Below are 15,054 nucleotides of genomic sequence, written 5' to 3' on the forward strand. Positions count from 1 at the left end.
TGGAACCCCCTTTCTTTCACCACCAGTTCTAGGCTACATGCGGGAACCGGAAGTACATGTGGCATGGTTGGACGGATGTTGAAGTGGAAGAGTTCAAAAAGATGATAGGGGAGTATTATACCTACTAACAAAATAATAGAAAGATGGCTTGCATAGGAGCATTTCTATAAAATTGAGTATAAAATATATTTTCCATAATACGGATTTGTACACCTTACTCTGCTTTGTGGTCAAATAATTTTTTTAAAAACATTTTGACTCACCTACAGTATGAATGGTATAGACCCACGTGAGCATCATGGCGGCCTTCGGAGACGCCGACGAGCTTTTTAGCGTCTTCGAAGAAAAGGAGGATTCCTCGCCGAAACCTGGACCTTCCAAGGAGGAGGATAAGACACAGAGGAAGGGGAGATACCCAGACAAAGCCAGGTACACTTTTAAGCCTGTAGGAACCACGGTTTTTGTATGACAGCAAATGTTGTGTGTTGTGATCGAACGTTTCGTTTGTGATACTGAAACATGCGTGCACATCTCAACTGTGCTCTGATAAACATTTGTATGATCGGAAACAAATTATGTGTTCTGTAACCAAATCACGTAGATGACGTGAGTCTATGGGGGAAATAGTTAAGAGCAAGAAGCTTGTAGAACTGAAACCTAAAAGCACAACACTGCCCCCCCCCCCACCCCACAAGGCATTACTGTAACAGGGACTATCATGCAGCAGTGATAGCACCACACCAACTGCTCAGCCTATGGGGTCGCGACCTTTTAGCCTAGTGGTTGGAGTGCGTGAGGTTATGATCCGGAGCTCGGGAGATCGAACCCCGGGGCCGGCAGTTTATGTTACTCCCTTTCGGTGTTTCAATGCAAAATGTAGGGTTCCCTGTGGTTTTAAGTTGCTGCAGCGCTACACAGTAGTCACATACTGCTACAGTATGGGACAAAAATGTTCGCAGTAATCGTAGGTTTGCGGTGAAACGGTCGCTGTGAAAACCGCGAACATAAACCACCGCGAACATTTCTGCATTTACAGTTTAACCAGTATTTGAAATTTTGATAATGCTTCTTATCCATCCTCCCATGTTATCATGAACAGTAAGAGCAAGAGGAGCAGAGCACAGGAGGAGGAAGAGGAGGATGCTGGGAGTAAGAAACACAAGGCGGTGTCGATATCAGTCCTGTCGGAACCCATGAACACAGAGGCTCTCTCACAGGTCAGGCTAAGTACTGGTAGTTATGTGGGCTTGTCAGCTGGTACAGCTAAATGTTGAGAGCCATTTACGTATTTATTTATTTGCATACCCCTTGTCAAGTTGTCTGATAGATGTGGTATATGCTGTGTACATGCTTGAACTGTAAGTGTAACCCCTAAGACGTATGAGTTATTGAGTATAGTGTGCTAGGTGAATTATGTGAAAAACAGATCCTTCGGAATATGATACTTCATCTCACCCGTTATCACATAATAAACAGCCACATGATCATTGATGGTATAACACTAAACAGTAACAAGATGGTGATGATATTATAACACGGTGATGCAAACCATTATTCCATTGTTCAGGGAGAACCAAGTACACATTGCTTTAAACTTGACCTTATGTTTCCCCAGGCTGAACTTGACCTCCTGCCCAAGATCCGTACGGAGACGGTAGACACAGAGCAGGCGTGTACGCACGAGGTGGCTTATCCGGAGGACTGCAAATATGAACCTGTCAAGGAACTGTCCACCACACCTGCTAAGGTAAGACACTTAAGATACAATATGTCTTTGAGTGGTCTGGTACTAGGTGTAAGAACTAAGATGTATAGTAGGACTAGTAGGAGCAGGCATGCAAACTCAAGGTAGATATGGATATGAACCTAAGGACCTAAGGAGATGTCCACCACATCTGAGGTAGGGCACGTGTCTTTGAGTAGTATCGTAGGTGTAGGAAGTATATTATTTTTGTGGAGGAGTAGGTATGCATTCTCGAGGTCACCTACTCTGAGGACTGTCACAGAGCTGTCCAAAACACCTGTTGAGGACATATCCTACGCATCTGATTAAAGCTAGTTTTTTTAAAATTGTATGGGAGGAAGTATATTTTATTGTGGTAAGACATGTCCTTCAAACCAACCGAGGTTAGATAGTATTCTGAGTATGGTAGGGCCAGATACATTTCTAGTCATTAAGATTTTCAGAAATATCCGTTCTGTGCTTGAATCTAGGAAATGAATCAAATAATTCTGCAATGCAAGTTGAATACACAAACTTAAAGCAATGTCAAAAATGTTAACCAATGCTTGATGTATTTCATTTGTTGACTGTTTGAATGTTTTCCAGGTGTACCCATTCGTCCTGGACCCATTCCAGAAGGAGGCTCTGCGGTGCCTGGAGAGTAACCAGTCAGTCCTGGTGTCCGCACACACGTCCGCCGGCAAGACGGTGGTGGCAGAGTGAGTGCATATGTTTTGTTGTGATCAGTATTTTTGTTTGTTTTTACCTTTTACCTACCTACCTACTCTCACCTCTCAAATAGAAGTACCCCTAAAATAGACGTACCCCCCCGGACAAATCCTCAAAATCTAATATAAGTACCCCCTGAAATAAAAGTACCCCCCAGAAAATTTCATGTTTGGGACAGTGTTCTCACCGCAAAAGCGCCACCTCCATCGGCTACTTATAGCGGTGAGAAGCAGTACTCCAGTCAGAAGCTCTGAAGAAGGTGTCTGATAGACATCAAAACGTTAGCAGATGAGATTACCTGGTTGTGTAAAAAGAATCTCCTATATCCTGCCTTTAAAACTGCAAACTACAAATACTTCAATCCTAATGCATAAATTTCCTAATTTTCTACAGGTATGCCATTGCCATGTTGTTACGAGACAAACAGCGAATGATCTATATATACCACACCCTACAGCTTAGCTTCCCCTAGCAGCTTCTTTTAAAACTGCAAACTGGAATAATTTCAATCCTAATGCCTCATTATTATCATCTATTAACCTCTTTTTTTACAGAGTTGTAGAATACAGTCCAACCTGTCTAAGACATCCACCGAGGGGACATATAGAACCTGTTTTTCTGAGACAAGGGGTTTTCAAACAAATCAGAGCGAGCAGACAAGACAGAGACACCTATTTCCAAGTTTATGTCCTTCAATTAATGTGAAATATACCAAATATGTACAAGATATTGCATATGCCTAACTTCCCATATTCCCGTTAGGTACGCCATTGCCATGTCGTTGCGGGACAAGCAGCGAGTGATCTACACCACGCCCATCAAGGCTCTGAGTAACCAGAAGTACCGCGAGCTGTACGAGGAGTTCCAGGACGTCGGGCTGATGACCGGAGACGTCACCATCAACCCCACCGCCTCCTGTCTCGTCATGACGACAGAGGTTGGTTTGTCTGTTTAACATTACCAAGGAACAGAGTACACAAGTTTTTGGAGTTCTTTTGTTTTGCAAATGAAAAAGTTTTGTACTAATTTTATGTACTGCCATCTTACTAGTCTCATTTTGCAATTCATCATTTCTTCACTCCATAGATTTCAAGGATCATGCTGTAACAAAAGTCTAGCTAAGTGGTTACATGCTTTTGCACGTACTGTTAGTAATGATGCTATTTTCTTCCACAGATCTTACAAAGCATGTTGTACTGAGGCTGAGAACTTATATGCATGATGTGTAACTGTTAGTTATAATGCTATTTTTTTCCCCAGATCCTGCGGAGCATGTTGTACCGAGGTTCAGAACTGATGAGAGAAGTGGCCTGGGTGGTGTTCGACGAGATTCACTACATGAGGGACAAAGGTACGTCTTATGTTTTTTCCACAACATTGTACATTCAGTACTGTATTCCTGATTAAACTATGTGTGCCAGAATACAGCATAACTGCCCTCTGTTTGATAATCCTGCTTCTAGATCATACAAAGTCATGTATTTAGGTTGGGGGTGTCCCTGAATACAACTTTTTTTTACATTCAGTTTACATTTTTCCATTAAGCTTACAAAGTTTACCAATAATGTTACAATCATAACCAATGTCTGACCGTTCCCAAAGTTCATCCAGTTGCTTGAGTAACTGTTACCTTTTGTAGTTACATTATCTGCCGTTTTAACAAGCTGACATGTCTGACGTGTGTTTTGCCTCCAGAGCGAGGTGTGGTTTGGGAGGAGACCATCATCCTCCTGCCCGACAACGTGCACTACGTCTTCCTCTCCGCCACCATCCCCAACGCCAGGCAGTTTGCAGAGTGGATCTGCTGGCTACACAAGCAGGTGGGTGTCTATCAATCGATCAATCAATCAATCAATCAATCAATCAATCAATCAATCAATCATTCTGAGCATAGAGAGAAAGCTCCACAGAAAGGAATTGTCCATCCATAGCCTGGGGCAGAAAGCAGGCATGCTGAAATAGACATGAGCACTTCTCACATAATGATATAATGGTAAATTACCTTCTATTGGTGTGACTGTAGATACCATTATATTAGATGCCTTCCCTACCTAAAGCCCTGATGTGTTCTCTCTTCCTGCAGCCCTGCCACGTTGTGTACACAGAATACAGGCCCACGCCGCTGCAGCACTACATCTTTCCAGCAGGGGGCGATGGCTTACATCTGGTGGTCGATGAAACAGTGAGTACTTTTTTTCGCATGGAAAGAGGAACATTGTACACAAACACCATGTAGTTTTGATGAACTCTCATTTATCTGTTTTACAGTGGTAGACTTTGTTCACTTTTACTTTATTAGTTTACCAGTTTATGCACTCAGATATTTAAGATTTACAACCTGTTGAGTGTTCAGTCTATTAAGTAATCAACTAATTAATTAGTTACCTCATATCAATCCATGCCTACATTTTAGAGAACACTTTCTAGAGTCAAAGAGTGGTACAATTTGAACATTACTACTGGACTAAATACGCTAAAAAACGATAAAAATCGGACGTTTCGGGCGTCCATCCGACTGCCCTTTTTCAACGAGAAGAATGAAGTTTACCTACGGATGCATCTAGAGTCTTTTCAGAAAATTGTGTCAGCCAGCGATGAAGTTTTCAGGAGGATGGTTATAAAGCTGGCTTTGGTGTTTAGAATGCTGTTTATAGTATTTGCAGAAATACAAAGGCATGTTAAGGACCACACTTCATCCATTAATTGACTGTATTGGCCAAAGAATTAGTTTGTAGATTTTATTTTCTACTTTTCCTCATTTTTACAACTGTCTTGTTTTCAGGGCTCTTTTCGGGAAGACAACTTCAACACAGCAATGGCCGTCCTGCGAGACGGGGGAGACAACTCCAAGGGGGACAGATGGAACAAGAGAGGCTTCACAAAAGGTACACTATCATTCCTCAACTTTTTTGCTGTTGTGATATGTCAAGTGAGTAGTCATGTAGTGCACTTCGACACTACCTTGTTTTTTGCTGAACTGTGATTGGTTAAGCCTCCTAGGGCACTCTTGTTTGAATAAAGTTCTAAATGGGAACTATGCGGCTATTGCGTCTTTTCTGGCGTGTGTACGGTTGACTTGAGGTTGCCCTCTGCTATTTGCCTACTATTTCAAATATGTCCCTTTTTTTGGATTCTGCCTAAGTGCTCATGATTAAAAATTTTAACTTAAAATAAATCTGTCCACATGCTTCTCTTACTTCCGAAAATAATTTCATCAGGTTGGTAGAACATAGGATATTTGGAGTTTCTTTTAACACAACCAGGTAATCCAGTACTCCAGTCAGAAGCTCTGAAGAAGGTGTCTGACAGACACCGAAATGTCAGCAGGTGAGATTACCTGGTTGTGTTAAAAGAAACTCCAAATATCTTAAAATAAATCCTTTAATTGTCCCTTCCTTTCCAGGCCCGTCCAACGCCTTTAAGATCGTGAAGATGATCATGGAGCGGAACTTTGCTCCCGTCATCGCTTTCAGCTTCAGTAAGAAGGAGTGTGAGGCCTACGCTCTGCAGATGTCCAAACTGGACTTCAACACAGGTGAGGAATTAAAGAAGGATCTCAAACCAGTCTAGCTTATGCTATGGTCACATTTCTAAATCGGGGCCCGGCCGGCCTGTTTGCCGGAGCCAAAAATAAAAGCGTATGTCAGGAAATATACACAAATTATGCTCATGATTAATATTTTTGACGTTTGTGTGTTTTTTTGTCTTTTATACAATACTTTTCGTACCCACAGACTGTCCGGCCGGGCCCTGGTTTGGATATGTGACCGTAGCATTAGTAGTAGTAGTACATTTGTTGTAGAAGTAGTAATATAGACTGTAGTAGTATCCAATATTTGATTATACTGCTGCGGGGGTCCCTGACACACAGGTGGGCAGCAGTGTTCACACTGCATTTCCAAGCGTGTCCAGTGTGTCCATGCAGGACCATCTTACTGGAAACCAAAACTTCCGCTGGTTTTGAAAAGACAGATGACAAATTAAGGAGTCAAGTGTAGTGTTTCTTTTAGACTACAAGCTTTAAGACTTCAAGTATCAAACGTTCCCATTTTTACCCAGATGAGGAGAAGAAGCTTGTGGAGGAAGTTTTCTTCAATGCCATTGACTGTCTGTCAGACGAAGACAAAAAACTACCACAGGTGTGTTTTAATACCTCCGTCAAGAAGGTTTAATTAATTTGTGTTTTTATAAATAAACTAAGCATAATTGGAGGACCTATGGATTGATTGTTATGATTTTTAGTGTATGGTTTGATAAAACCTTAGAAATTTGGCTTTGCAACTTGTGGTTTGGGTTCTGTCCTACATTCTGTGCTGTTAAAGATGTAACCTGCAGTACCTTGTAACTCCACCAGGTGGAGCATGTCCTCCCTCTGCTGAAGCGAGGCATCGGGATCCACCACGGCGGTCTCCTGCCCATCCTGAAGGAAACCATCGAGATCCTCTTCTCCGAGGGGCTCATCAAGGTCAGGTTCTTTACCTACTGCTAATAATAATCAATAATGTGGGGTCGTGTGGCGTAACGGCAGGATTTTTGACTCAGAACCAAGGGGTTCCGGGTTTGAATCCCCTGCTGCCACCGATCTTGTGCCTTTGGGAAAAAAGGTACTTAACACGATTTTCCCCACTCCACCCAAGTGTAAAAATCGGGTACATTATGTGTGTGGGTCACGACACCAGCAATAGCTGCCTGTGTCCCACGTGTATTGCACTGTTGCAATTCCAATAAATCAAATCAAATGAGTGAGTCATTGACTAACCCATTCTGTGCCAACTGTTGTGTTAATGGTTAGGTTTTATCAGCAGAGTGTACTATGACTGTGATGGTTTAAACTCTCAGTAGGTAACATTACTATTGGAAGCAAAACCAACGTCAACACAGATACATACAAGATACGTGTATTGGTTCAACTGCCTGTTTTCCAAATATGCCTAGGAATCAAAAAGTCATAACTATCGAACATTCATTTTATTTGACCCCTCAACATTCTACAACCTTCTCAGCCAGATATAGCTGTATGTCATATAGCTGTATGCATGAGGCTTTCACCTTTGTAACTCATAAGAACTTTAGTCCAAAAAGCATAAAAATCATTTCAAATTGTTCCCTTATGGGAGGCTACAAAAAGAAATTACAAATCTTTAAGTCAACTTTGTGAGTCCTGAAATGTAGCCATGTCAGAGACCCAATGTGCACAGTTTATAATCACAGCAGACTCTACTGCCTGTGGTTTCTGACCCACCGGCCTCTCCCCCTTCCTTCCCCCCAGGCCCTGTTTGCTACAGAGACCTTCTCCATGGGGCTGAACATGCCGGCCAGAACTGTCTTGTTCACCAGCGCGCGCAAGTTCGACGGCAAGGACTTCAGATGGGTGAGTATATGTGCAGTGTACTTTGATGCTCATTTGTTTTGAAAGGTTTCCTTTTGTTTGATTTCTTTTCTCTTTATTCTAATACTCTCATCCGATTCATCATATCAGGCGGCTTGTCCGGACTAAGGCTGCTCTCTCCCTCCAGGCGTCACAGTCCGCCATTAGTTGGTCTAATACTCTAAATTCTAGGAAAACACAAAATTGTGATGAGCATAGTAAGAGAGCAAAGGAGACAGTTATGTACAAAAAGATGGGTTAGTTGCAACCACATGCAAAATCTGGCATGCATAAATTAAACTTTTGCATCAACAGGGTATGACCGTTAACCTCTAACCTTTACCCCGTGACCAGGTGTCGTCGGGTGAGTACATCCAGATGAGCGGGCGGGCGGGGCGGCGAGGCCTGGACGAGCGAGGAATCGTCATCCTCATGATCGACGAGAAGATGGGGCCGAGCGTCGGCAAGAACCTCCTCAAGGTGACGTCTTAATCTTTAAACTTCATCCTTAGGCATTGTCTTGGCAAGACTTGACTTGAACTTAACTAGAACACAGATACTTATTCATCATCTTGGCAAGACTTGACTTTAAGTGAAGTCTTATCCTTTGCACTGATTCTTTGTCAGTTCTTGGCAGGTGTCTTCTTACAGTGAATCCCTGATGTCAACATGTTTAAATTCATATGTCAAGTCCTAATAAGAAAAGTGCAGGTATTTCATTAAGATAACTGTGCAGATTGAACAGCCTTCATGTTTTGAATGACTCCTACATGTAGCTCTCTTGGTCCTTAGATTTTTCATTTTGTCCAAGAACCTACATGTAGTACTTCAAATTTTGAAAGTCTAAGAGTGGTCTTCAAACATGACGTTGAAAACAATAGAAAATTAAAGACTGGTCTTCAAACATGTTGAAAACACTACAATATTTGAGAGTTGTCTTGGAACATGTTGCAATCAGTTAAACAATATTCATAATGTGAAACAACTTTTTCGCAGCACAATTTGCGACTGAACTGTCCTGTCCCCCTTACCCTGTAGGGAGCCCCTGACCCCCTCAACAGTGCGTTCCACCTGACCTACAACATGGTCCTGAACCTGCTGAGAGTCGAGGAGATCAACCCGGAGTTCATGCTGGAGAAATCCTTCTACCAGTACCAGAACTACAGCTCTATACCAGCCATGATCACTAGTAAGAACTCTACTTTTCTTTAATGCCTGTGCCTTTGTGCTTTTACTTATACTTCAGTGTTCATATGTAAGGTTGTCGAGGTAAGCAATGTATCCCTGTCCCTTATATTAGAAGAGGCAGTCTTTTTTTCACAATATGCAGCCTGACATATTACACATTTTGGAATAGGATTTCAATCAGCTTGTAGCCAATGTTTGCCCAGCTGATGGGATGTTTCATTTTTGTTCCTAGACTCTCGCAGTCTTACCCAAAAAAGATGATTTAGTAAATGCCATTTACTACATGGTATTTTGTGTTCAAACTTCAAGGTCCAAAAACCTTTCTTGCTTCCCCATTGAGTGTCTTTCTCTGTCCTCAGAACTACAGAAGCTACAGGAAGACTATAATGCCATGACCGTGCCCGAGGAAGATTCCATCACGGCGTACTACAAGCTCCGTCAGCAGCTGGACAAGCACGGGCAGGAGATCGAGGCATTTATCCAGAAGCCGAAGTACTGTCTGCCCTTCCTGCAGCCCGGACGCCTCGTCAAGGTGCGCAACGAGACGGACGACTTCGGCTGGGGCGTCGTCATCAACTTCCAGAAGAAGGCCAACCAGAAGGTCTGGATTCTTTATTGGATGTTCAGAGGACCAAAGAATACTCAATGTTTATATTGAATATTTGTTGTATCGTTATGTTTTGTTAGTATGGTGGCTTTGAAAAGGTGGTAACACTTCTTCCACCATAGCCCTCTTGTGTTATGGTGAAGCACAATAGATAGATAAATACGTTCTGTATCAGGTAGCCATATATTAAACATAAATGCAATGTATGCTAGGATAGCTCTATTGGAGATCAACCTTTATTCATGTATGCTCCAAGTCTGTAATCAAGAGTATGATAGATGATGATGATGATGCTAGGACAGAAATAAAACTATTGTGAAGTCTGAGCCCTTTATTCTTAGGTTCCTTGTTTTTAGGTTTCTTCTCCCAGGGTGCAAATTCATTATTTCCCTGCTCTACCCCCAGGCGCCCAACAACAGCACGGCGGAGCCGCTGTACGTGGCAGAGGTTCTCCTGCTCTGCTCCAAGGAGTCCGTGCGGAACGCGTCCACGGAGTCCGCCAAGCCATGCCGGCCGGGGGAGAAGGGTGAGATGGTCGTGGTTCCCATCATGCTCCAGCTCATCCGCTCCATCAGCAGCGTGCGGCTCTACATCCCCAAGGACCTGCGACCTCTGGACAACCGGGAGAGTGTGCTCAAGTCCATACAGGTTAGGGGTCAAGTTTGTACAGGTCAGGGGTCAAGGGTTGAAACCTCAGCAGTGACACCTGTGAAAGCGTGCTTAAGCCTGTATAGGTCAGAGGGCAAGTCCATACAGATCAGGGGTCAGGTCAATATAGGTCAAAAGTCAAGGCCACACAGGTCAAAAGTGAAGTGCATACAGGTTAAAAGTCAAGTGTTTAAAAGTCAAGAGTTAAAGGGTAAGAGTAATTTTGTGTGAATTTTCAAGTACATTTCACGACATGCTCAATTTTTAGTTACTTGAGTTAGCGAATTAGAAAAAGATTGTCACTATTCAAGAAGATGTGTACTACCAGCATTTCCTTGAGATTTTTTTTTCAAATGATACGTAAGCTGTAAACTTTTTGAATTGTTCTTCTGTTTTGTATACAGGAAGTTCAGAGAAGATTTCCCCACGGTGTGCCGTTACTGGACCCAATAGAAGACATGGGCATCAAGGACGACCAGCTCAAGACAACTGTCAGGGTGAGGAGGGCTTCTTAAAGATGAACTGTGTAGAATGTTTAGTCTATGCAAGGTTCTTGTCAAACTGCAGTACATGCAAAAGAATGGTCTGTCTTGTTTATAATCTCATGCAAGTCAAGCAAAAACAACCTCACCTTGCTCTGCTGTGAGAACTACAGTGAATGCTATAAAAAGTAAATCTTGTGGAATTACAGTGATTGTGCACACATGTACAAATGTAGGAGGCCAAGTTCTTTTTCCTCACCACCAGTATGTGCAGTGTTGATTGTTCATGAGCCTTTTTTGTCTATTTCCAGAAAATCGAGGCGTTTGAGCACCGTATGTACTCCCACCCGCTCCACTCTGACCAGAGACTTCCAGAGCTGTACTCACTTGTGGAGAAAAAGGCTCAGGTAAGGTTTGCTGGTACTGAGGTCACAGCCAGCCATTTTCTTATGTGAGTGATTTAGCCTTGGCTCCAATTCTGCGAAATTATAAACTCCAATGTTTTCATATTACGGTCGGCTGGTGAACCGAAAGCAGCCAAATGTGAAGTGAAGAAGGAGTGCACCATAAATGTTTTCATGTGAGTTACAGGATGTTTTCAAAGGAAAAATATTCTGTATGGTCCTAAAGAATGGAAATTTTTCACTGTGTCCTTATGCTTGTACAGTTGACTGGTGAGTTAAAAGCTGCTAAACGTGAAGAAGACACGCACAAAAATGTTCAATCTTTAGGACAGGTACATGTATCACCTGTTTCTCTAGTTGGCTGGCCATGCGTGACCTGAAGGCAGCCAAATGTGTTTTATAATTTGTGAAATTTCTGCTAGATTTTCCTGTCACAGTTGACAGGAGAGCTTAAGGCAGCCAAACGTTAAGTAAAGAAGGCCTGCACAAAAAGTGTGATTTTAAACTCCTCTGTTTCCCTGTTACAGTTGGCGGGAGAGCTGAAGGCAGCCAAACGTGAGGTGAAGAAGGCGCGGACGATTATCCAGATGGACGAGCTGAAGTGCCGTAAGCGGGTGCTGAGGAGGCTGGGATACGCCACGACCGCCGACGTCATCGAGATGAAGGGCAGGGTCGCCTGCGAGATCAGCAGGTGGGAACAGGGTGGTTGTTTTGTAGTGTTTAACTAGCAAACTCTTCACTTAATATGTACAAAAATGTACAAGCTGTGCCATTGAGCAATGGGGGCAAACCCCTACTCATCTTCAGAGATATAATGGGTTCTTGAACTTCTGTTGTGACTTGATGTTGTAAAATATTTTAAGAAGGTTGCATCAATTAGTTACATCTTGGTGCAACTCAAAAGTGAGGGCGAAATTGTATATGACTGAAAATATATTCCAAATTACTACCGTACTACCAGATCCTAAAAATGCCTTCCCAGATATCCTCCTGCCTGACTGCAAATTCACACTTTTTTTTCTGTCCAGTAACTTTTCCTCCTAACATCCAACAGCAGGTTGCAAGGTGACTGTTATTCTCCAAGCAGAGGTTTTGATCAGGGGCGATCTTAAATGCTAAAAATCACAGCCACTACAGAGATTGAGACCTCTGCTTGGGGAATATTTCCATCTTGGGATGGAGCAATATAAGTGATTTTTTTTCCTCTCCAGTGGTGATGAGCTGCTCCTGACTGAGATGATCTTCAACGGAGTCTTCAACGACCTTGATGCTCACCAGTGTGTGGCTCTTCTCAGTGTCTTTGTCTTCCAAGAAAAGGTGAGAACATTCTCATATCATTGACTGAGATACTGTAGAGTTCCTTTAGGACACTCCAACCAATTTACTGGACAATTCTTCTGAGATAGAGTGTTATAATGCCTGCAGTTGTCTAAATTGTAGCTAGTCTTTGTCTCCTATTTTATTCCATTATGATCTTATTGGATTTCTTTTTCTATCATTGTGTTGTTCCGCTGCAGTATGTAAAGCATCATGTCAAGCTGCTTGCCTGGACTTCGTCCCCTCTGCTTCTCCAAGCATCTCTCTACCTTTAATCAACATAATCTTGTTTTTTCCCCACTCCAGGCATCTGAGATGCCCAGACTTACAGAAGAGCTGGCCGGTCCTCTCAGACAGATGCAGGTTTGTTTGTTAATGAATTCATTGAAGTTAGTGCACCGCCCAAATGTGAACAGCCTCATGATCGATCTGTAAAGCCACATTCTTAAGCTTGGCTTTAAAATGCCTTTCTATGTATCGACCCCGCTCTAGTAGTCAGCAAGAAGAATCATTAGCCCCAATGCCATAGAAACTGATGCTTTAGTTGTTTTTTAGATTTTTTTTAACAGTAATTTCTGTCTAACGCAGAAATCATGATGCCACAAAGGCGCCTAAAAGGCTGTCTTTTAACCTAGGCCTCATGTTGAAACTCAGCTTGCAATTGGTTCTAAGATTTCATTCCATGGATCCCCCCCCCCAGGAGTCAGCGCGGAGAATCGCCAAGGTGTCGTCGGAGGCGAAGATGTCGATTGATGAGGAGGACTACGTGGAGTCGTTCCGCCCCCACATGATGGACGTGTGTCACGCCTGGAGCAAGGGCGCGACCTTCGGACAGATCTGCAAGATGACCGACATCTTTGAAGGTCAGAAACCATCTTTAATTTCATTTAGGCTGGCAGAATACAGCAGATAGAATAGTGTGTCATAATGATGGTACGCTCTCTTTTCTTGGGCAGCAACTTTTGTAAGATGGCTGATATCTTTGAAGGTCAGAATGTTTTTTCGAGGGATGGGGTGGGGAAGCAAATAAGTGTGTGTAGTTATACATAATGTTGGTAGAATAAGTTGACCAATACACAATCTGATACATACTATGTATTGAGGTCTTTTTAGAGCAAGGGCAGCGACATTTGCAAGATGCCATTTGACAGTTTATTTCACAGGAATCTGTGATCGCTGGCGCTTGGGGAGACTTGTGTGACTGCAGTACTATTACATCCTGCTAGATGGCATCATACATGTGTTTTACCATAATTTGTTTCTTTGTAATCATTCCTCAGGAAGTATAATCCGCTGCATGAGGAGACTCGAGGAGTTGATGCGAGAAATGTGCCACGCCGCGAAGGCCATCGGGAACACCGAGCTGGAGAACAAGTTTGCTGACGGTAAAGTTTCATGATTTTTTCTTGTCCGGTAGTTTTGTACTGTAATTTTGTGGCATTAGATCATTGAAATCTTTGTGAAAATGTTTACAATAAGGATTCCAGTCAATAACTACTATAAACTAACAAAGAAATAAATTCTGTAGTCTTAAAAGGAATGCTTAGAAAGTGAAACCGTACAGTAATATTGATCAAAGATGAATTTTATTTGCCATGTACAATCCAGCATAACAATTTGCTCCGAAATGTAATGATTCATATGTTACGGGGAACCTAATTACTGCAATTTTTGTCCTGTATCTGTCAGAATTAATTTAACACAGGACACACTCACATCACTATTGTGTATAGCAACAATAATTATTCATTGAAGACTGTATATAAGATTAAAGTGCAATTTTGCTGTGTTTTGAGCTTGTTTTGTTTTGTTTTTCCAGGCATCACCAAGATCAAGAGAGACATTGTGTTTGCAGCCAGCCTGTACTTGTGAACATCCCCATGATCATGTCTCTGTAGTTTTATTAATTTAGAGTCTGCATCAAAGTTAATTTGTACCGGTAGATTCTCGATTTTGCAAAAACAAAACTGATCTAGAAGATAGACATGAAAACAGAGTCTGAGGGACCCTGAGTCTTTAGCTAAGTGGTTTACAGTCACTGTGTCAGTTTTTTTTAAATTTCTGTCAGGCAGACATGTTGTTTTGCTTGAAAATATCCAAGAAGCAAGCAAGTAAACTGGCTTACAGTTTATAGCAGTACCTTGTTTTTATATTTGTTCACAGAAAACCTAATGAGTATTGAAACCACAGGATGTATATGGCACTGGCATGAGTTGTAATAAAAGCAAGTCATTAACAATACATAAATAAAAACATTTACGATCATATTTGATCAACAACACTCATGGCTCCTAGTCTTTATTGTGTTGAAACTGAATATATACATTATATACAGACTGACCAGATTTGGATTTAACCTCTCAGTTATGTAATTAGTGATTAACGTTCAGTCTTAATCATGATCACCCGAGTATGATGAAGATGAAGGAAGGTTCACCCGCAAGGTTGGCCGGTGGGCAGAGAATTTTGTCACTTCAACGAAAAGGAGGGGTGTATTGTATTTGACTTGTCTGCATGTTTGTGAGTGTGCTCAGGTATGTGTGTGCTCGTCTGTGTGTGTGTGTGTATACGTGTGTATGTGTATGTGA

General features: G+C 42.2%; 1 protein-coding gene across 1 annotated transcript; it reads left to right on the forward strand.

Annotated features, from left to right (window-relative positions):
* The first annotated feature begins 266 nt into the window (after positions 1–266).
* On the forward strand, positions 267–14,747 carry LOC136444344 (exosome RNA helicase MTR4-like). The gene is made up of 25 exons (XM_066441854.1): positions 267–429; positions 1,100–1,217; positions 1,616–1,747; positions 2,330–2,442; positions 3,215–3,389; positions 3,713–3,803; positions 4,148–4,272; positions 4,536–4,634; positions 5,235–5,337; positions 5,856–5,987; positions 6,512–6,591; positions 6,807–6,917; positions 7,722–7,823; positions 8,175–8,300; positions 8,859–9,009; positions 9,368–9,609; positions 10,021–10,263; positions 10,668–10,760; positions 11,057–11,152; positions 11,677–11,840; positions 12,361–12,466; positions 12,773–12,829; positions 13,167–13,329; positions 13,747–13,851; positions 14,286–14,747. The coding sequence occupies exons 1-25, from the start codon at positions 299–301 to the stop codon at positions 14,336–14,338; spliced, it is 3,111 nt and encodes a 1,036-aa protein (XP_066297951.1). The 5' UTR covers positions 267–298; the 3' UTR covers positions 14,339–14,747.
* The last annotated feature ends 307 nt before the right edge of the window (positions 14,748–15,054 follow it).

Source organism: Branchiostoma lanceolatum, chromosome 11 (assembly GCF_035083965.1).
Source record: "Branchiostoma lanceolatum isolate klBraLanc5 chromosome 11, klBraLanc5.hap2, whole genome shotgun sequence".
Taxonomy (NCBI): Eukaryota; Metazoa; Chordata; class Leptocardii; order Amphioxiformes; family Branchiostomatidae; genus Branchiostoma; species Branchiostoma lanceolatum.

Excerpts from the sequence above, each read along its gene's own strand:
- LOC136444344 (XM_066441854.1), top strand. The coding sequence starts at position 299 with ATGGCGGCCTTCGGAGACGCCGACGAGCTTTTTAGCGTCTTCGAAGAA. Across the intron at positions 1,748-2,329 it reads TGTCCACCACACCTGCTAAG|GTGTACCCATTCGTCCTGGA; the intron begins GTAAGACACTTA and ends AATGTTTTCCAG. Across the intron at positions 7,824-8,174 it reads ACGGCAAGGACTTCAGATGG|GTGTCGTCGGGTGAGTACAT; the intron begins GTGAGTATATGT and ends CCCCGTGACCAG.